The sequence below is a fragment of the Atractosteus spatula genome, chromosome 7 (genome assembly GCF_055471065.1).
Source record: "Atractosteus spatula isolate fAtrSpa1 chromosome 7, fAtrSpa1.hap1, whole genome shotgun sequence".
NCBI classification, from domain to species: domain Eukaryota; kingdom Metazoa; phylum Chordata; class Actinopteri; order Semionotiformes; family Lepisosteidae; genus Atractosteus; species Atractosteus spatula.
Window position 1 is genome coordinate 55,189,789 of NC_142712.1, and position 22,042 is coordinate 55,211,830.

Below are 22,042 nucleotides of genomic sequence, written 5' to 3' on the forward strand. Positions count from 1 at the left end.
CCAACGCGAAAAACAACATTTTTTGTCCCTAATTCACGATAAACGTCCCTAATTCATACCATGTGTGTAACAAAAAGTCTTACTTGGGCCTAAACTACATCATAAAACACTTGCAAAAACCTTACCGAAAACTTCAGTCGTAGCCCAAATGTTAGACTGTAGAGCCACTCCGAACACTAGGCTCTTCTAAACTCGTAATCAGGAATGTGCAATTACGTTTTAATTAGAAAGCACAGTACACTATCAGTTCTTCAAAAACAGTGGGTATACCACGTCAAATTTGAATCGTATTTTCGTGGTTTCTATTATACCATTAACTTACTGTATTTACGTTTGCCCCAGTGTCCCACTTGTCGTAGTGAGCATTAACCATAACTCTGGGCATTAGGTGTTTTATCCTGGTATCGCTGCGATTTGCCGTCGTATGTATATATGATAAAAACTTTAATCACTATTTAGAACTGAAATTCCGAGTTGTACAGTTTTGGCATCATAGCCACTAAATTGCAGAGACACTGTCCCAAATCCTAAGTAAGCTAAGGGTTTTAGGAAAATGTTCTAGAGAAGAGAAAAAAAACGTGATATCCTTAATGCATGAGTTATTTGAGCATCACACATTAAGTCATTACATCTCTACGAGCCTTTAAAAAACCCCCGCTTTCCAACGCGGAGGAAGTGCTGGACAGGTCTGGACCGATGTGGGCGGGGAATGACAGCTGGTATCTGTCTGCCCGAGGTGCGTCCGCTCAGTCCTTTCCCCAGAGGAGCCGAGTGCCGGATGCAGTGAGCGCTGCGCCTTCAGGGTAGAGTGAGTATTACTACAGTACCGGCTAGGGAGCATCAGGGCTGCACTGCTGTATTGACAGATAACGTTTTCAGGATTCCGAGGGCTCAAAAGACAAGAGGGCACAAATGAAGCTGATGCCAAGCCCTTCCATGTGCCACCAAGTTCGCCATTTAAAAATGCGTAGTTGTGCTTGATTTCACAAGTGTTTACTGCGGGTTTGGCTTTGAAGTTTTACGTGGTTTCAACACCAGTGAAATTGGTCGAAATTCGGAGCCACGCAAAACGGCATTTTTACAGCACTCAGCAGGAGGGGTTTCCTTGGTTACCGGAAGAAAAAAAATATCTTCATTGTACCACATTTACAGGTTTTTTCGACTACGGACTGAAACAAGATCTGTTAATGGAAGCCGTGTGTATCATACGGGTATCCTAGCTTCATGAGCGGTGCAGTGTTAGTATGAGATTATTATTTGTATTTTTCTGATGTTTTTGTAATTCTTCTTTTCATTCATGATATTAGATGTGGCACGGCTCTGTTTTCCAAATTAAAGTCTTCTTTCAGTTGTTTACTTTTCTTGACCTGGAACATGACTGATACGAAGTTGTTGGTTGCGTGTGTTAGTTTGTGGGCTAATCTATTTGAAACGGTTAATCTGGGAAACTTCACTCTGGGAGCTCATTTTTGGAGACGATCTGGCAGATACCTTGATTGTTATCTGCCACCTCCTAACACTTTATCTCTTGACTGTTCACTGGAGAATCCAGCTTCTGTTTCTATTTACAGGCTGAACTTCCACAATGGCTACAGAGAAGACAGTCCCTGCTCCCCCTGAGAGCACAGAGGTACAGAAAAGCATTTTGAAAAAATAGTTTTTTGTTTTCACAGAATACACAATAAATACTAAAACAGTGACTGCATTTGGAATGATGACTGACTGCAAATACATTACAAATACAGCAAATACAAATACTGCCAGATCTCCCTAACTTCTCCTTCACAAAAGTAATAGTCTGTTTGTGAAAAGTTAGGGTTGCTTGTTAGCTTCCTATGAAGTCCTTTAAGGAGCACTGCTGCCTGTTAAAAAGCACACATGAAATTAAAATGTTTAAAGGAGAAATTGATTTTTGTGTGCCAAGGAGGTAACTTCTAAATTATTCTGCTTCGATGATGAAAACAATACGAAAGGAAAAGGGGAAAAGGGAAACCGTTCAGGGCAGTGACTGCTGGCTCCGACCCCCCTCGCAGGAGAGCGTGCTGGCCCGGCTCCTGGCCCTGCCGGTGGTCGACGGCGCGTTCACGGTCATCGAGAGGGCCTACAGCAGCAGCAAGCACGTGCACCCTGTCGTCTGCTCCGTCTGTGAAGTGTACGAGACGGGCGCCAAGGTGGCCACCAGCCTGGCCGTGCTGAGCATCCAGCCTGCCATCCACAGACTGGAGCCGCAGAGTGAGTACGCCTTTGCCCAGTGGATCTCCAGTTTCCACTGTGCGCCCGCTACACTAGACTACAATAAGTGCAATGGAACAAGTAAAGGTTTATTCCATGCTGAAAAGAGAGGAAAAGAAACACAACGTTTCAGGTGTGGAGCTTTCTTCGGGTATAGAAGAAGCATCCCTGAAGAAGGCTCCACAGCTGAACCTTTGTTCCTTTCCTTCTCTTTTCAGCATGGAATAAACCTTTACTTGTTCCATTGCAGCCTACGCCTGCTGACGCAGCTCCCCACTTGAGCTACGGTAAATGCAGTTTATAATGAACGTTCAGGATGGAGGACACAGCCGAGTTTGATCAGCCTCAGCTGTCAGTACTTCGTCATCAGTTCTGATGTAACTTCTTCACTTAAACATTAAAAATGATGTAACCCCCTTCTCTCCCTCACGTAAGTCTATCGTATCCCTCCTTCAGCTCGTCGCCACCTCTGCAGCTGCCCCTTGGTCTCTCCTCTCGCTCCCAGCCCCCTCGTCAGGCCAGGAGGTCAGCCCTCAGCCAAGGGGTTAAGACAAATTTTATTGTGACCAGTCACTCATAAACCTTTCAGTATGCTGAATTCCTGGGTGCTGTTATTCCTAGTGAATTAGTTGCAGGGCAGTAGTCTGTATTTATAAGGGCAGTGCCTTTCTTTGTTTTTGTTGCAATATGAAACAATTGTACAGGTGTGAAGTGTGTATTAAAGGCTACAAGCACACAGTCAGACAGCCACTGCGCAGGTTATTGGTCTGTACTGGGATTCCAGAGAGTTAATTCAAACTTTATTAATGACACCAGGGGAGATTTGTCCAACACAACATGACCATCACCACCAAAAACAGGACAAAACAAAATGTCAGGAACATGTCCTGTGAAAGCTGTGATTAAAATTCATATTTTTTTACATTATTTTAAAGTGTAATTGCAGAGGGGAGCAACACTTACGTAGATACATTTCTGTGCACAGAGGCGTCTTCCAGATGGAAGTAAGATCGGCACTGTCTGCATCTCTGCGTCTGTGTGGAGCTGTTATGCTCTCTTGGTGTTTGCAGGGAGTTTGGGTGGGTCCTTCAGGTCTCTTCCACCTGGTTAGTTTTAGATAATCAGCTGTTATCCAGTGGAGGGCCTGATCCAGACACCTGCTAGCCTTCATTAGACCCCTGAGCTCATAGAGTGCATTTAGACCGATCCGATTTACCCCAGTGATTCTGCTGCTTATGTTCGCTATTTTCCCCAAACTCATTACAGTTTGCAGTACCGATGCTACCAAACCAAGAGGAAAAACAGCACATATTGTATAAGATGCATTCTGTAAAAGATTTAGAGCAAAGCTCTGAAATACTCCCACTTTAAGAAGCTAAGCTTACTTAGAAAAACCGTCTGCCTTAGGTGAGGTGCCAAACTATGTTTAGTGTAACAATTGAATTATCAAAGATATACACATGTCCACCCCAAACACACAAGAGAATAAGGAGGTTCTTGGTAATGTGGCTATCCTCTGATATCTCTGTCATTCAGACATTTCCAGGTTGTCCTTTGAGATCTACACTGCTGTTAATTGTATTATACAAAGTTGTGCTGTTCTTCTCAGTAATGTCAACACCTTTTTTTCTCCATTTCTATTTTATTTCTCAATTTTTCCATCTTTCTGTGCAAGTTCTGTGGCGTACAGTGAGCCAGTACCAGCTGAAAATGTTAACAGCCCTGCTTTCAGAGCTTCAGTTCTGTTGATTTGAGAAATTTTAGAAAGCTAAAGCTAAGTAATTTTAGAAAGCTGAAAAACACGCTGTGAAAGAAATGAATTAAAAAAATAAACTTAGAATGAGTTTCTCAACATGATATTTATACTTTTTTAAGTTTGAAAGCAGTATTAGTGTTTTTTGTCTTCAGTAAAAATTTTGTTTTGGAAGTTTCCATGTCGGCAACGGCCCACGCAGTAGTCTGTTGACTTGTGCTGCCGTCTCACAGCTCTTGGATTGTGCTATTTCTGAGTTGTCTCTCTTTGTTTGTGTGGATTATTAACAGGTCCTCAAATTTCCTACCACTTGATTAGTTGTGATTGGCTGTTATCACTGGTCCCTCACCCTCTGGTTCCATGATCAGAGGACCAGAGGAGACAGGGGGAGACTGTCCACCAGTCTGGAGAATGCCTCTTGTCCACTCAGTTCTGCCTTGTGCCCTTGTGTTTGTGGGGTAGGCTCTGCCTGGCCTGAGCTTCTCTAGCATTACCGACTTTGTGATCGTGGAATAACGTGCTCCTGCCAGTGTGCTAATAAAACCACCATTAAGAGAGCAGCAACAGCTCTGCTCCGGAATGGGTTAAAGGTCAGTGTTATTACTTATTTGTGGATGCAAAAGACCCCCACTTTAGAAAAAAAATCAATTTTCAGTTGATGTTTACAGACCAACACTCCCAAACTGTTAAACGGCCAAACATTCACAATGCTTTTTATATTTAAAGTTTTACAGCTCTTCTTTTTACATATCACCCGACTTCTTGTTTAAATGTAGCCGGGCACAGCTCTTTGTGTACACCATTTTGGCATTACTACTGACTTTGAATTACACATTGATCTAAACATGTGCGTAAGCATTTTTTAATTTTCCATTCTATCTTGCTTAAGTAAAATCCCAGACTGGTTACACTATTACTCAATAAAAGTGCATTGTTTTCTTTTCCATTTTGTTGCCTTGGCTGATCATTGCCAATGTCTAGACAGAACCGCCCAGGCTACCCAAGACTTACTGCAGCTGCGTGTGACAGTAGATAAATGAGATGCACTTCTCTCAGGATTCAGTTCCAGGCAGCAGGGCACTAAGACTCAAGGTCAGAGCAAGGCTAGGGGAGAGACGGGCGTTGTCTGAGAGCCTGTGATGATGTGGGAGGTTGTGGATAGAGAGCTGTGATTACTAAAGGAAATTGAAAATAATTGGTTATTTTGCCCTAACCCTAACCCTTGATTGGACCAGATCAGAACTGATCAGATAGACTGAGCAACGGAAATCTATTATTTAAGTTTATCTTCAGATCTATGTACAAAAGAGAATCTGGAAACAGGCTACCAACCTGGACTGATTTCAACTGGTCCAAGCTGGCACACAAATAGACCTGATCACCTGTCAAATAAACAGGACAAACCAGAAAGACACGAGAACAAGACGAATCTCTAGTTTCAAAATGGTTTGGTCTGTGTTCAAACTTTGCAACAGAATGTTGAAAAGTTTGTACAGATGTATGAAACTTATTTTTACCGGCTCCTGCTCAGAAATTGTTAAAGGTAAAAATGTATTTTTTTACGAGGTTTATTTGCAGAAAATTTACATTTTAGAAGTCCTCAAAATATTTTTGCATCTCAGATTTTAATATTGTTTTTTTAATATCCTATTTTAATATTGTAAAATATTAAAATAATAACACATAAGGACACATCCAAATGCTTTTAGAACTGATCAAGCATATAGTTGAAAATTAAATTTTCTTTGCTTTGTTTTTTGTTTTGCAAAATAAGAAGTTAATATTTAGCAAGCTGTGTGGTGATGTGCTTTTTTCCCCCCCTGTGTCCTCAATTGGCACAAATTGCTTTTTGTGTTGCTTCCCAGATTCCCTGATTTCAATAAGTCTTTGCAAGCTTGTACAAACATGCCTCTGGAAGCTGTTGAAAGAAAAGAACAGAGAAAGAGAGATATAGGCACTTAGAACTTTCAGCTTCTCCTTAATGGCCCTGGATAAAAGACGTCAGAGCAAATTTGTTTCATTTTAATGGTAATTTAAGTTTTCTTAAAACTCCATTTCTATATCTTTTTGTAGCACATAACCAACAACTTACTTTAGGAAGAACTTTAAGAATATGAGGAGCATAATGTAAGTGATGTTGTACACAGGGGCAATTTCAGGTTGAGTAATTTTACCTAAGATCTAAAGTCCACATTGAACCGCTGAATTTTACACTTATGCTTCTTATATTGTTCCATCAAACATCTTGTTACATTTGCTGTGATCAACAGAGCTACAGGTGGCAATGTAGTCTGTAGAAGCTGGATCTGCCTCATTGTGATACTTCAGATGTGAGTGGATGATATTCTAGGGTTCATTAGTTACCAGAAAAAAATAAGCAGGATAACTCATCTGGCATCCTTTTGTGTACAACACTTCTGAGGCTCTTATTGTCCTACTTTCAGTATGTGACCCTTTTAAAATATAAGACTGTCAACATTAGCTTCTTACACCCAGAGACATGGATCCTGACCTACTTGGCGTATCAGATGTGATATATCCAGTTCATTAATGGAGTTTCTAACAGAAGTTCAGGAGGAATTTTAGATCCCAGTCTTGCACACTTCCACTTACCTAAGTATATAAGTTTTCACGTATCTGACTCAAAAGCTCCCCCCGCCTCCCCATCTACACCCTTGCAGCTGCTCCCTGGCTCTTTCCTCACAATATTGAGGGGGATTTGGGCAGCCTGTCCTTATTAGGATCTAATCTCCCGAACTGCTGAAATTCTACTTAAGTAAAAAATATGCAAATAACTCATGAAGCCATAAATTGGGACTGCAGTATAAGGTTTGGTGTTATGGTATATTTCATGTTTTCAGAATTTTCCTATAGCTTCATAATGTTTGTTCTATGTTTAAATTCCCTGTGGATTCCCAGTGGATTATAGTGTGCCTTTCCACACCTCTGTGCTGTACTGAACTTCAACTGCAGTTCACTCTGACTTAAATAAAGTGGACCACTATAACGTTTCCCAGGCTGAATGCTGTCTGGTGACGTGGTTTTCTGGTTTTAGTTGTAGCTGTAAACAAACTGGCCTGTAAGGGATTGGATCGGCTGGAAGAGAACATCCCTGCCCTGCAGTATCCCCCAGACAAGGTAAGGATGCAGCCGTGCATTATTGTATCTGTTGACTTTTCCATCAGAGTGAAGACGCTCCTTCAGAGCTGAGGTGCAATCCATGTGTTGTAAATTAAATATCAATTCACATTTCCTGCTGTGTTAAGTTTTGGCTTTATGTTCATCATTTATGAACTTTGCTCAGACCATTCTGAGGCGCGTGCACTTTAAAGTCTTCTGTCCAGATATAAATGAAAAGGCAAACTTTGATTAAAGCCAGGGATTTCACAATGTCGCTGTGATCGGAGACACTCCTCTCATTACAGCTGCTCTGCGTAAGTCTATGAAATTGGTGAAAGTAGGCCGAGGGGTGGTATTGCGTGGTCTGAGGTTATTTGTGTGGTGTAATCTTCTAAAAGATGTGTCCCTCAGGCTTTGCCCTGGGTTCAGAGCACAAGCCTTGCTGTTCCCCTGCAAACAGCCCACCTTTCCCGGCTTCTCCCACAGCTCGCGTCCAGCATCGCGGAAGTGATCTCATCCACAGTAACGGTGGCAAAGGACAGCATCACCAGCCCCATCGCCCGCACCTCGGACCGGGTGCTCGGTGTGGCGCTGGACAGCTACCAGCTGACCAGGAGGGCCCTGGGCGACACTGTGGACTACCTCCTCAGCAGCAGGCCTGCCCGGCTGGCCGCGGAAGGCGTGGACGTGTTCATAAGCGTGACGGAGAACCTGGTCGACTACATCCTCCCCCCGGCCCAGGACGAGAAAGGTCAGCAGTGATGCTTCGCGTCGTCTTTGATGGAGCAGGGCTGTGCTACAGCTTGCGTCCAGTACATGAGTTCGGAGCCGGTCTTTCTGTTACAGAGAGTAGCCATGGTAGAAATCCTCCTTCTTTCTGCATGAGCAGTGTCAGCCCTCGGCTTCGGTCGGTGCTGAGAAGCACATTTTGCGCTTGATCTAGCCTCCAAATTATACCTGTACCTGTCGCCCTGCTTTTTGTGTTAAGGTAGCACAGCTCTGTGTGTACACTGTTTTGGCATTACTGTTGACTTTCTGTTTTTCTTTAATATTGAGTCTCTTGCAAAGAGTTTCCAAGGCAAATAATTTGGCTCCTCTCCCTTGGCAATGACAGATGCCCCTTTGATCAACAAAGTGGTGTTCTGGAAAGGGCATGTAGAACAGAAAAATGTTTCAAGCGTGTTAAAACAAAACTCATTGCACGCTTTTAGGTATGCTGGATGGTAGTGTTGTTTTAGATGATAAAGGATTTACAACGACATTTCTAAAGCTGTGCCAAGCAGGGAAGCCAATCACAGGCTTTTTCTAAAAAATCTAAAATCAATTTAGTCTGTGTGAAGATCAATGCAAATATAATATATTTTTACAGAGGTAGATATTCCCAAAAGTTACTGTGCTCTCAGCTTGGCAAAAGTAGGTGCATAGATCACAGAACCAGTACATTAACAGAAAATAGACTAGCCAAACCTGAAAATGACAAAAACGTAAAATTCAGGTTGTTCATCACACATCAATGTTCAAAGCATAAACAGAAAAAATGCCAACACGTCAGTCACTTCAGTTCCTACAGTGCTACAAATCCATTTATAAGGCTTTTCATAGCATGTAAAAGAAAATTTTATATTAGTGATTGTATAAAACTTCCTTTCTTTAGTATATGCCTATTAGTTTGTCTTAAACACTGTTATAATGCCAGGTTCATCACTAGAGGGCAGTCTGGCCCTATTATCTCCATGTACAATAGACTTGCTAAATTTAAACTCAACCTGTTAAATTAGTTTTAGGTTAAATAAACTGAAACCTCCACTAGATGTAGCTGTTGTACAGTAAAATATACTGCATTTAACAATTCAGTGTTCTGCTTAGAGTAAAACAAATATTCTAAAGGCAAATCCTGTTGTTTTTGTAAGATGAAAATGGGGAACACTGTTTACAGTATTGTGACCACGATTATAAAGTTTTACAAGGAATAATGAGATTATGCACAATCTAGTTTCTCCAAAATTCTGGCTTAATTCTACTGCTGAAGTAATGTCTTACTTCTCCACTTGCTGTGCAGTGGGGCTGCTGTGTAAGCATGTGGGGGCTGAACTTCAAAAGCAGGTCTTCTTCCATCTGTGAAGCGCTTTGGGATCCAGCAGGATGTAAATTACATTTACAAATTCAATTATTAATTCACTTATAATGCACCTGCAACTATAAAACACAACATCAGTGAGTTTCAGTTTTAGGCCCTATGAAAATGCAAGGAATTGAACTAAGCCCTGGTTTCATTTTGTATCAATTTTTTTACATCAAGCTGATCATGGGTCCTAGCTTTTAGATTGTATAGCTTGATCCACTGAAGCAACCATTCCAAGACTTTCTCCTCTGCTTTTTTCTAACAAGCAGAAAAGTGTGTGACTCATAAAGACAGGGCACTTAGACTCTGCCCGCAGAATCTGGCTACACCGACACAATTATTATTCCTGTGGCCTCTCCCCCCCACCCCAGCATAATTAATAAGCAACAGTGGTGAGGATATAAACACACAAAGATGGAGCTTCTGAATAAACATGAATTATTCTGAGCGATCTCTTTAGAACTGCCAAAAAATGAAAATACTCCTGGAATTCCTTTCATTAGACTGACATATTTATTTTTTATTAAATTTTAAAAAATGAGTCTGCTTTGATGGCAGCTTCGGGAAAGCAAGTTATTGCAGGAGCTGCAGCATCCATCTCCTTCAGCTGGCACGCTTCCTGTCATCTCGCTGGCTGATGTGATTCTTTCTGGAAAAAAAAGTGTGAGGTACTTGGAAAATTTTGCAGAGATTGAGAAAGCTAAGGCAGCTATTTCACTTGGCCTTTGTTGCAGTCGGGCTGTTTTATGTGTTGTGCTGGAGAAGAACGTCTGCTGTGTTGCAGTCAAGAGGAGTATCGAGGTTGACTCTCTGTCTCTCAGCAGCCAGACCTGTCTGAAGGCTGGCCTCAGTATTTCAGATCTCAGAGGCTCAGCGAGCTTGAGCCTGGTTCGTGTCTGGATGGAGGGAAGCCACTGAACTACTATCAGATGAAAATACTAGATCAGCCAGAACAGTAGGCTGCAATATTCCTTCTCAATCAGAAGTTCCCTGTATTAACTTTCTCAAGTGAACAGAATAGAACAAAATAGTTAACCATGGCCAAATAAAAAAGAACACTTTGATCTCCCTGAAGCAGCCTGTCTTATTGTACGTTACAAGTTTGTACCTGCACTCCTCTCTGATTTCTCTGTAGCTCAGTACCTGAGACTGTCTCGCTGGTCTGATTTCTAGAGACTAATCCCACTTCGTGATGGGCTTCAGAGTGCTGCCTTTGACCACCCTAGTTGTTGACTTTTATTCTGAATGTCCACATCCTTTTACATGCAACAGTGCCTCCTATTTTTCAGTTCTTATTGCAGCTTGTCTCTAATTGTGAGCTTGTCTCCAGCTGTGACCTTGGCCAGTACCTGGATGAGAGACCTCCTGGGAAAGCTAAGGTTGCTACTGGAAGAGCTGTTAATGAGACCGGCAGGGGGTGCTCACACTGTTGTCTGTGTGGGTCCTGATGCCCCTTGTACTGTAAAAAAGATGCAGTCCTCCTGAGCTTCTCCTGAGAGGTCATGTGTAGAGAGCTTTATGGTACACTTTGGCTGCTGTCGCATCATCTACTGTAGGTGGATGCAGCACATTGGTAGTAGAGGGGAGTCCCCATTACCTGTAAAGTGCTTTGAGTGGTGTGTCCAGGGAAGGTCTATATAACTGTAAGGAATTATTAATTAACACTTGCTGTTCCAGGTCTGTGTTCAATTGTTTAACTGTTCCTGCCTCAGTTCTTCTGTCTCATTCTTATAAATACAGGACACCAGACCTTCCTTTCTGTCTGCTCAAACCATCCAAAATGATCAGCTCCCCACCCCCACCTTGTACATTTTATCGTGTTTTAAAAGGGTGTCCCAGATATCTCATCCACATGACTACGCTAATGTACTGTACTATATATAAAGGAAGCAAATAATCATAGTTTCTTTTTTATTTTTCTCATTGTGTACTTGATCTTATTAAGAAATATCGCAAGGGACATATTTATAAGTGTTACAACACTATAACATGATTCTGGAAATATAGACAATACCTGAACAACAAAGGCATTTTGCAGTAAATGGTTGAGGATTCTGGACATACAGTATGTGCCACTTTCATAGCTCTTTATTCCTTGGTGTGCTTTACAGTGGTTCGTAAAAAAATTGTTGTGGTTTCAGTACTCTGTGTTGCCATAGCTGAGAGGCTTAGATTATAGTGATACCAAACGTATTTTGTCTAAAAGGTAAGAAACTATAGCAACATGCTTTGAGTAAAACAATGAATAGATAATGTGTCCATGAACTAGTATACACAATGATAATACCTTGTAAAGCTTAGCACAATTTTAAGGGTTAAAGGTTTAAATAAATTATATTTTTTCCATCTTAAATGATAGTGTATTTAATGATACAACGAAAGGCTAAAACACCCACTGTCATGGTCTTTCACAATCAACAGCTGTTCGCTGTCTCTTTTTTTTTTTCAGTGCATGTTCCCTTTGCATTTGTTAGATCATATTGGTTTGGAATCTGGTAAACCTAGAAAAAAGTAAGACCTTCTGATATGTTTTTTGTTTTGTATCTTTCCCTTTAAAGTGAGATAAACATGTCCTCTAAAAATACTCCCAATTAAAAATAGCATTTTTGAAAAAAAAACAGCCTTTCTTTTCACAGGAAAAACAGCTCTCATGTGTGGGGGGAAAAATATTTTCTCCAAAAGGAAAGAGAAATTTCCTGTGTTAATGAAATAATATGGTTGGCAATGAGACATTTATGAATGAGAACAGCTAGAATTCTCTAGAGGGGTTTGGATAATTGATCTCCTTTCTTGCAGCAGAGCATGTAGAAGACTTACTGTAGATCTACTAATCAGAAGCCTTTTTTTTCCTTATTGATCAGACTTAATAAAAATTTATGAAATGTTTTGCTAAGGGCAGAGAGAAGGAAACAACTAGCCTTTATGGATGGTGGGTGTTTTGGTAATGCTTTATTCAAAGTGTGCCCTGTATGAAATGCATTATGTACTTACCAAGAACAACTTATTGATGGGAGTTTGTATTTGCTGCTTACAAAGTCTACGCTAGGCACCTACTATGGGCTAAAGGTAGCAAGCGATTCATCATGTGCTAAGTGTATGTCACTCATAAAGAACTAACACATACATTATTGTCTAAAATAAGGTGTTTGCAGTGTTTGCAGAGTTGTTAAAGCCATGTAAAAAAATTAGTTAAGATGAACCCTTCAGCCCAGCAAGGGAACAAATGCTTCGCTGTTTACTATATGATGCCAGGGGTCAACAACTTCAGGAAACACCCCCCCTCGTTGATCATTGATCTCCACTTTGGCAAAGGACAAAACAACTATTCTGAAAGGCCCAGAAGGAGGTTAAGCCACACCATAACCCTAACCAGATGCCGCATATAAGGCATCCATGTACTGAACCAGGCAGGCTGCTGTGGAAAAGAACACTGTGTTTCCAAAGGGGATGAACAGATAAATAGCAGCAAGTGGTGTTTACACAGAACCCGGCTGGGTTGCGCAAAAGATGTGGTCACTAAAAAGCAAAAACTAAAACTTGCGCACGTCTTTGAAAGCCTTGGTGTAAAGAAAAAGGTGTTTAGTGGGTTGTAAGGTATTTTGAGGAGATATCTATCCTCTGACATTTTAAGATGAGTGTTATGGGGGGGCAAGGGTTATATTAAATCCCATCCAATAATACCAACATCCTCTCCATTTTCAGAACTAGCAAACAATCTTGCTAAAAGACTGAAATAAAAATCCCATTACAGCCTATGTAATTGGTTATATAACACGCACGATGTCTTTTCTGCAGGGAGCTCCGCTGATCACCAAACTCCCATCAATCAAAGGCTGTAACAGTGGTTTCATGGGGTAATTCTGTTCATCATACGACTGATGGGGATATTCTTTAACTCCCACTTACAGTATTTACAGTGTTCCATTCCATGCCTAGTTTCCAAATTTACAAAGCTTTTTCATGTATCAGCAAATATTTATATACTCATTCCTGTGCTAACATGCCTCTAGTTTGTACTTTTAAAACTTACTTTCAGAAAAGGGGAGGAAATTTGCCCGTGAAGAGGAAAATCACCCTATTTTGTGAAACTCATTCTTTCCGTTCATTCCTCTGCCTTTTCCCTACACCATACCACCTGCATTACAACTCGCATATTGTGCATTGTCATTACTGAACAAGTGTCTAACAGCTCCATTGCATGTTTAAATAGAAAATGGACTGGCAATAACAGAGGTTCTTATGTATTGGCTCACAAATCAAATTGAAATCATCAATGTGGCCTTACGCTGAAATTTCATTTGAGGCCCAGGCATTAGAATGAATGGATAACTCTCCAGGAAACAAGCAATAAGATCCATCGAAGTCATTTGTCTTTATTACATTTCCTGTGAATGAATTTGTGCTCTCCTTCCATCATAGAGCAATCGATTCTGGTGCCTGGTTTAATGAGCTATTCCTTAATGTGTCCAAGCAGAGCAGTCTAGCAGCGATCTCATTGCCTGTCACTGGGAAATGTCCCGGACATCCAGGATTGTAGATGTTTTTAATCAGCTCCCTTTTGTCTGCTTCTGAGCCTCTGAGATCCCTTGAATGAAGCCCTGAGATGTAGCACAGAGAATGTTTCAGCTGTCTTGGCCTGGGAGCATGGCAGAGTACTGGGAGAGAGCAAGATAGGAAGTTAGATGGTATAAATGTGAATTGAATGTGAATTTTGTGAATTCATGTTGAGAGCTGACTGACAGTTGCACCTAGAGATCTTCCATCAGTCCGGCCCTAGCTATCATACGGGTGTAGCAGGCAGTTTCAGTCACTGATGCAGGATTGCTTTAGTCTTACCTAATTAAGCCGATGTTGGGCTCCATATGGATGCTTGCGAACAGATGTGGGAAGAAACCCTGAGCCCCAGAGGGCGGACACGTACGTGAAGCAAGTGGCCTGCAGAGCGCAATGGGTCATTTTCCCATCGCTCCAGAAATCATTGTCTTCTTTTTGTCCAGACAAAGACGTGTCGCAGAGCCAAGGAACTGATGTCTCTCCCCCTGGTCAGCAGCCAGGCAGCTACAGGAGGTTAGAAGCCCTGGCAAGCACCGTCTGGAGACGTGCCTACGATCAGACAGCCACCCAGCTGCGGCGCACCAAGAGCCAAGGGCAGGAGCTGGTCATGTGGGTGCCTGGAGTAGCCCCATTGGTAGGGTTTCTTCTGTTTGTTTGTGTTGGGTTTCCTATTTGCAATTATGCAGAATGTTAAAATGGGACAAGCACAGCTCCTATTTATACTAAAATGTTTGTGGTCACATTTATCCCCCAGCACAGCACGTAGGAGCTGCACCATCATTCTTATGAGTGCATCATTTAAAGACGTGGAAAATATAAGCAAATTCGTTTCTACAGCTGGAGCTGAAGCTGATAGGATTTCACAGCATCAACAAGCATGTCACATGCATAATTAATTAAAACAACCCTAATCTGGGACAAATGCACATTTGCATGTAGGGGGCAAATTTGATATTCAAATATACTAGAAGAAATGACTTCAGAAATACATTTTGTTTGATCTGACGAATGCTTGGGCGTGTAAAATTTTGCAAGATTTTTTTCTTATCAGTCTTTTGCCTTATCTGCGTAGTAATTTGCAGTCTGGGAGCCTTTTATTTCTCGTCTTCTCTGTAGTCTTGCAGTGACTGAGTTTATCATCATTTTTCACAAAGCCGCTGATGGGGAGCAGATACTTTCGATATAGAAGTCTACGGGGGATGGACAAAATAATGGAAACACAAAGCAATATGTAATATGTATTAAAGGAGTCAGGCCACCCTGTGGCTTCAGAACAGCTTCAGTCCTCCTTAGAATACTGTTATACAACTATTCCTAGTGCAATATTGGACCACTGTTCAAGAAGGACAGTCCTTTGAGAGATGAAGGAGGTGGAAGTCTACTCCCCACTCTCCTTTCCAGTGCTTCTCTTAAAGGTTCAGTGATGTTGAGATCCAGTGATTGGAAGAGGCCATACAAGGTGTTTGAAATCATGGGGGTTCATGAGGCCACTCTTGAATCTTTTGAGCCACGTGCATGGGGACATCATCATGTGCGCAAATGAGCACAATGAGCCAATGAGCCAATGTTTGCACCATACATGCGCCTGGTTGCCTCAACCATGCAGAGCAGAAATCGGACTCAATGGCCCCCGCGAGATGGCTGCCCAAACCACAACAGGTCCACCTCCGTGTTTAACAGTTGGGAGCAGCCAGTATGTGTTAAGGCTTTCTCCAAACATAAACCCTTTCAGATGTAGGAAAAAGATTTAAGGACTACTTATCAGATCATATTACTTTCTTCCACTGTTCAATAGTCCAAGATTTGTGCTCATCACACCAGGTTATGCATTGCTGTGCATTGGCCTTGGTTACTGGAGGTATCCGAATGGCAGCTGTACCAAAAGTAATCAGCTCTATGAAACTTACAAAGTAAAAGTTTTTGTTCAGACTGCATCATGGAGGTCCGGTGGGAATTTCTGAGGCTCTTTTTTTGTGGGTTTTAGCAACTATCTTGCTAAGTGTCTGTCTATGCCTTTGACTTGCAACCACAATTTCTGTTTACTGGTGCTCTTTTCCCTTGTTTGGCGTAGGGGACACTGTTCACCTTGACATGTCAAATCATTTTGCCATTTCTGTGACTGAAGAACCAGCTAGCTGACTTCTTTCAATATCTGTTAGATCTCATATGTTTCTTTAGAAGCTCACATATTAAAATGATGATTTTAAACATCTTTTATAGATGAAACATAGTATTGAAATTCATATGAAACACAAGTGTGGAATCCTTTTATCTTGTGTTTTAGTTACTTCACAAGTCCCTCTTGGTTAGGTGTTTCCATTAGTTTGTCAAACCCCTGTAAATTTGGTTCTGAGATCATTTTGCTTGGGGCACAACTGATGCTGTCTTATCTCTATCTCTGTGCTGAGCTTATGTATCGTCTACATCGTTTATGTACCCCTCTAAAATAAATCCGAGCAAGAAATATATCCCCTTCACTTGTTTCTTTTAGGTTTGTTTGACTTGATAATTAAACCAAAATAGAGTAGTTGGCGCACTTTTAGGAACAAGGAACTGGCATAGTCCCCAAGTCAACCTGACCTCCAGGATGTGCTTTCCTTAACCAGCACAGAAAAATCACTGTTTTTCAATTCAGGAAAAAGGTGGCCTGCTTCCCATATTTAAGAAAAATATATCTCCTGTATGCATTTTTTTTGCCGTTTTGTCTCAATCAGTGTGTGCAGTGAGAGAGACATATTGTAGCAGTTTATATTCCAGAATGGTAAAGTCACAGCTTGACTATGACCTCAGTGAATGTGGAGGGTTGACAAAGGCAATACTGTGCTGTGACTCTTTGCTATATAAACACAAGGATGTGGTTTTAGCTGTGTCCGACAACAAATGCTAAGGTCTTTTGGCAAAGGTTTCCACACGAGAAACCCTCATGAACATTTTCTTTGGACTTCCATCACATGTTGTCAGCATTCTAGATTTTACAATATTAGTAGATGGGTCACAATGTTGGTTCTATATAGGAATTTATATATGTTTTTGCGTACCTACTAGTACAGTATGTAGTTGTGAATTAGTATTTGAAAAGAAAAACAACCCCACAGAGTTCAGAAAAACTACACCCCAGACGGGGTGTCAGTCCATCACAGGCATGTGGCCACACCTGAAGAAGGGTCTACGGCCGAAACGTTGTGTTTTCTCTCTTCTTTTTTTCAGCATGGAATAAACCTATTACTTGTTCCTTTGCAGCCTACGCATGCTGACGCAGCTCCCCACCTGAACCATCACAGGCATGCGCACATAAGCCTGCAGAGATGATTTAGACACCAGTCAACATAGTTAGCAGGTCTTTGGAAATCGTTCTAAAAACAGAGCCCCCACTAAAACACGCTCAGGTATAGGAGAAACATGCAAACACCCATCAGAAGGCACCCCAATGGAATTGAACCCAGGACTCAAGAGCTGTAAGGCAGAAGCATGATCTGCATGATCCACACCCACATGCCAACCCCCAGAGCTTAGCATCGGTTAAATTCCCCATTTTATATAAGGACAGGTGCCACGTACTGGGCTGGCATGGTTTCATAGTGGCTGACATTGCTGCCTCTCAGTGCTGGGGTCCTATATTCCATTCCTGGGGTGCTGTCTGCGTGGAGTTTGTATGTTCTCCCCATGTTCACGTGGGTTACCTCTGGATGCTCTGGTTTCTTTCCACAGTCCAAATCCATAGAGAGGTGAATCCCAGTGGCTTCTGGGATTTGGCCCTGGTGAGTTTGTGTGCATCTGTGTTTGTTCCCATGTGTGCCCTGCAATGGACTGGTGCCCCATCCAGGGTGTACTCTGCCTTGTACCTGTTGCTTGCTGGGATAGGCTATGGCTCCCCCAGGTCCCTGTACTTGATAAAGCAGGTAGAAAACGGATGGATAGGTGTCGCACTGTCCCACTCCTACCTTACACAATGAGGAAGTAAGGGTCGCGACCAATCAGAGTGAGCAGATTCCAGGGTGTGCTGTGAATTGTTAACATGCTTTGTGAAGGGCTCTCCACTTCAGAGCATTTATACAGGGGTCTGAATGTCTTCTTCTCATCACCGTCACGGGGGATAAGCTGTTAAGACAAATTAGCGTGAAATCAAAGGGGGAGTGGGGGTACTTCAGTGTCTTCTTTTGCTGGGCATGGAAATGCATCAAAAGATTCCAGGCTGATCAAAGCGTATTTCTCTGGCGTCTTAGAAACCAAGCAAGGACGCTGGAGGGTACTTTTACCATTTGTAAAGCAAATGTTGAAAACCGTGTTCAGCATGTCGTCTCTGTTGGAGATGGCTGTCTTTTTCAGCTCTCCTGAGGTCAGCAGTGGGCCATCACTGCAAGCTGTTACAGAAGCCGTGTCCCTCTACTTTTCACCTCATCCTGCTCACACTGATATCTGACCCGCAGCTGTTTGGGGTGTTTGTTAAAGGTCATGTTAGGGGGCAACGGAGGATAAAAACAAATAATCCATCTTGCTTTAGTTCGGTACTGGTTTAATGGCATGTTTTTTTATTTGCAGCTGTATTCTCTCTTATTATCACTGCTCTCTCATGATCACACATTTCACTGAGTCGTACTCATTTTCAGGTTTAGGAAACACTCTTCTCATGTGCTGGGAGCACACCAGAAGGTTACATGGAATCATATGTGCAAAAACCTCAGGCCACCCCCTACGAGTCTCTTAATAGGATAGCAGCATTGCTCTGCGAGCCTCAGAATATGAAAGTGTTACATTTCACATGTAGGTGTGCTGCAAACAATTCACTAAGCTAAAATGATATAAACCTATGCAGTGGACATCTGTAATATAAAAAGGACATGATTCACCATCCTGCACTGAAGTAGTTTGTTTTTGTATTTAGTGAATTGTTTTACATGTTTAATTTTGATCAGTTTAAAGTTTGACAACTCATATTTGTTATACTGTTTACAAAATTTGAATTTTTTCTTGGACTAAAAATATGAATTCATGAATGAAAAATATATAGAATTTATAAATATCCTAAGATTCATGATTATGCATGTTGAAGTCTTAACCCAATTATATAATTTCCTGAATTGCAATATAATTGGTCCAGTTGTTTGCTTTAAGGTGTTATAGACTGACAAACGCCTCATTCTTAGCTTCAAAATTATATCCCTGACCTAAGTCATATTTTCAGTATTAGCACAAAGTAATATTGTATCAGTGTATGAACAACTGTTTGTCATTTGCATTTATTTATAGAAGTTCTTCCATCACCAAGGCATGGAAATATTGTTATTGCTCATAATAGAAACACAGAGCTGGAGGTTGTTTGAGTGTCTCAGTGTCCTTGGCGCGGATAAGATTTGACGTCAGCTAATGAATACAAAGTCTTACCGACTTGAGTGAAGATAACTTCTGGTTACTTTGTGGGAGCCTTGCACCCAACAGATGCAGAGCTATATTCCACTATTGTCTGTGAGAATGGATCTGTGGATACTATGTGCTCACAAATTGTTAGAGACTGCATCCCAAACAGAGGTGAACATGGCACAGTCATGTATTAAGGTTGTGTACTGCTTGTGACAGCAGCATTGTGGAGAATGTTTTTATATTACATTGGGCCAACATACCCTGGAATCTACAAATTTGCACTGACCCATTGTTGATGTACGATGATGTAAAGGTTTCGGAATGTTGCCACAACAGTATTTGGTCAGCTGTGATGTCCTCTGAATCTTTACAGCCTCTCTTCCAGTCTGCTGCTGTTTGCTATGAAAAGGTTGGCGCTGAAAGTGGTGTCAAGGCGATGTACTGTAGATGTTTAATACACAGCCTCAGCGTTACTGCCTTAGGACATGTAGAATCAAGGAGTGAAGAAGTTAATAATTACAGTAGCTGCGCTTGTGGGTCTTTTCAGTTTGAAGAGTAATGGGAACAAGAAAGAAAGCAGCACAAGTAATGAAAAAGAAATCTGTTTTAAAGAAAAACAATTCAACTTCTTATAAGCTTACTGCCTGGGAGAATGGTCAGATTAATCCAATTAAGGTTTAACTGGATCAGTTTAGCTCTTCTGTATGACCTTGAGCTGTTGATTTAGAATTTGACATCCCGCTTTTTTCTGGGCCGCAAGAACTTGGAGACTCTTGCATGTAACCACTTTCATAAGTAACAATATGAGCTGTTGGAAAGCAGTTAAATTAGTATATATTCTAATTAATGCTCTTACAGGCATTGAGTCTCTGAGGAAGATAGGATGTGCCTCATTGTGCTCTGCTCAGCTTTCACAATACAACCTACAATCTGATTTTAACAGACCAGTTTGGCCAGAAAGAACTTGGAGTTTGCGGGTGGAGTTCTCCAGGCTGTCCCAAGCTCAGTGTCAGGGCTGCTGTTTGGTGGGACGGAGGAGCAGAAAGACAAAGAGAAGAAAAAGAAGAAGGAAGGAGAGCTGCTGCAGGTAAGGAATGCCCACACAGAGCTGGACTCTAAGATCACCTTATTGGCCATATACAGTTTCTTCTATTAGAAATTTGTCTTTTCACATACCCCAACGGGCTCTTCATGAGACACACATACAGGGAGATAAACTTGGAGTCAGAGTGCAGGGTCAGCCATTTATATGGGACCCCTGGAGCAGTTGGGGTTAAGGGCCTTGCTCAGGAGCCCAATGGAGTAGGATTCCTCTGCTGGCCGCGGGATACGAACCGGCAACCTTCCAGCCACAGGCGCAGATCCTTAGCCACAGACCGCCCCACAAACTCTTCACATTTAAGAGTTTTGTGTTATTTACATGTATAGTTGACAGCCTAAAAAGTGCTGATGACTCAAGATAAATACTGTTCTGGGGCTTGAGGAGACCTTTGACGTTCGTCCAGCTAATTAGGTAAATAAGTCTGAGCAGTGTGGCCTCCTGGGACCACATTTAAAAGATCTTTTGCTGTTTTTGTTGTGTCAGTTTTTGCTCTTTATTTTTTATTTTATGAATTTATTGTATTGTATAATTGTGCATCCAGTATGTTGCTCAGCAACCTGAGTCAAGTAGCTTTGAAGCTGCCGTTTTTAGTGTTCAAAAGTATTGGTGTGGTTCAAAGAAACACCAGCGGGTCATTAAAAATGCTTGCCACAAGCTTGTATGGCTGTAAGAGTGTGCTATCTAAAAACAGTGAAATATTTTGTAGACATCTACCCGTGCTTTTATGAAAAAGAAAAATGGCCAGTTTTTCTATAAAACAGAACTTTTTAGCCATTTGTATCATTTCAATACAACACATGGAACTAGGGGACAGCTATTACTTAGTTCTCCATAATAAATTCATGAACCAGGAATTAAATTACTTTTTTATGGTGCACATTCAATGCCTTATGCCAAAGGGTTATTAGCCATCTGCTGCAGAGAATAAATGTTGTTAGTTATGAAGACTTGCTGAGCTAATGCAGATTGAGCAATATTCCAGAGAGGAGAAATTACAACCTTCTGAAACTGCAGTTCACCAATAAAAGGGCCCACGGTGGTGACTGGTGTCAGTTCAGCAATTTATGAATTTGCTTGACATTGCTGGCATGGCCACGAGACAGTTCCTGTTCACTGGTCAAGGCATGGCTGCATAATTCCTTGACTTTCATTGTTGACCCCCATTTGACATAATCAAGCGTGCATTTAAAGCATTTGGACCTGAGGTGTTGATCAGCCAGAGGCCAGTCTTTATTTGCCTTTTGACGGTATTTAAGAAAATGTAATTAGCTGCATTCTTGGCATTCAGAACATTCCCCTCCACCCCCCACAGCTCCAGCGTCCATGCAGGGTTTGAGGAATAATGGGAATGTGTCAGCTGCTCAAAACTGGCGACTGTTTCCTTACCTTGTAAAAAACGCAAAGTACCTGGGTGGAGTGTGTCAGCTTGTGTATCTGTGGAAAGTGAAGTCAAACATTCTGGCTGGCTGGATGTTAATGTAGCCTTCTTTTACTGTATTTCCGAAGCCCGTAGAAAAGGCAGTGCATCATGGGGTGGCCAGTAAGCTCCTGCGATTCCTATTGTATACACACTGGTGTTTAGGTTAGTTGACCTACACAAACTGCATTGTGACAAGTGCACACTGTAGAGGAATTAACTTTGGTATATGTATACAATTTTGGAATTCGTTCCCATGTTCTTTCATGTGGAATGCATCCCCATGTTCTTCCATGCATACAAGATTCCATGGATATGACTGGTGGTGAGATTGAGTCGCCGTGTGTGTAAGGCTGTTGGCCATTGGATTGTGTTCCCACTGGT

At 41.7% G+C, this 22,042-nt stretch overlaps 1 protein-coding gene across 2 annotated transcripts in view; it reads left to right on the plus strand.

The window, feature by feature from the left end:
* The first annotated feature begins 763 nt into the window (after positions 1 to 763).
* plin1 (perilipin 1) overlaps positions 764 to 22,042 on the plus strand; it is a 36,547-nt gene continuing 15,268 nt past the window's right edge. For both annotated transcript variants that reach the window (XM_088922480.1, XM_088922481.1), the window contains exons 1-7: positions 764 to 808; positions 1,572 to 1,630; positions 2,034 to 2,232; positions 7,041 to 7,123; positions 7,592 to 7,856; positions 14,225 to 14,415; positions 20,083 to 20,226. In XM_088922480.1, the coding sequence (XP_088778606.1) occupies positions 1,586 to 1,630; positions 2,034 to 2,232; positions 7,041 to 7,123; positions 7,592 to 7,856; positions 14,225 to 14,415; positions 20,083 to 20,226 (927 nt within the window). In that variant the 5' untranslated portion in view covers positions 764 to 808; positions 1,572 to 1,585. The remainder of the gene's footprint in view (positions 809 to 1,571; positions 1,631 to 2,033; positions 2,233 to 7,040; positions 7,124 to 7,591; positions 7,857 to 14,224; positions 14,416 to 20,082; positions 20,227 to 22,042) is intronic.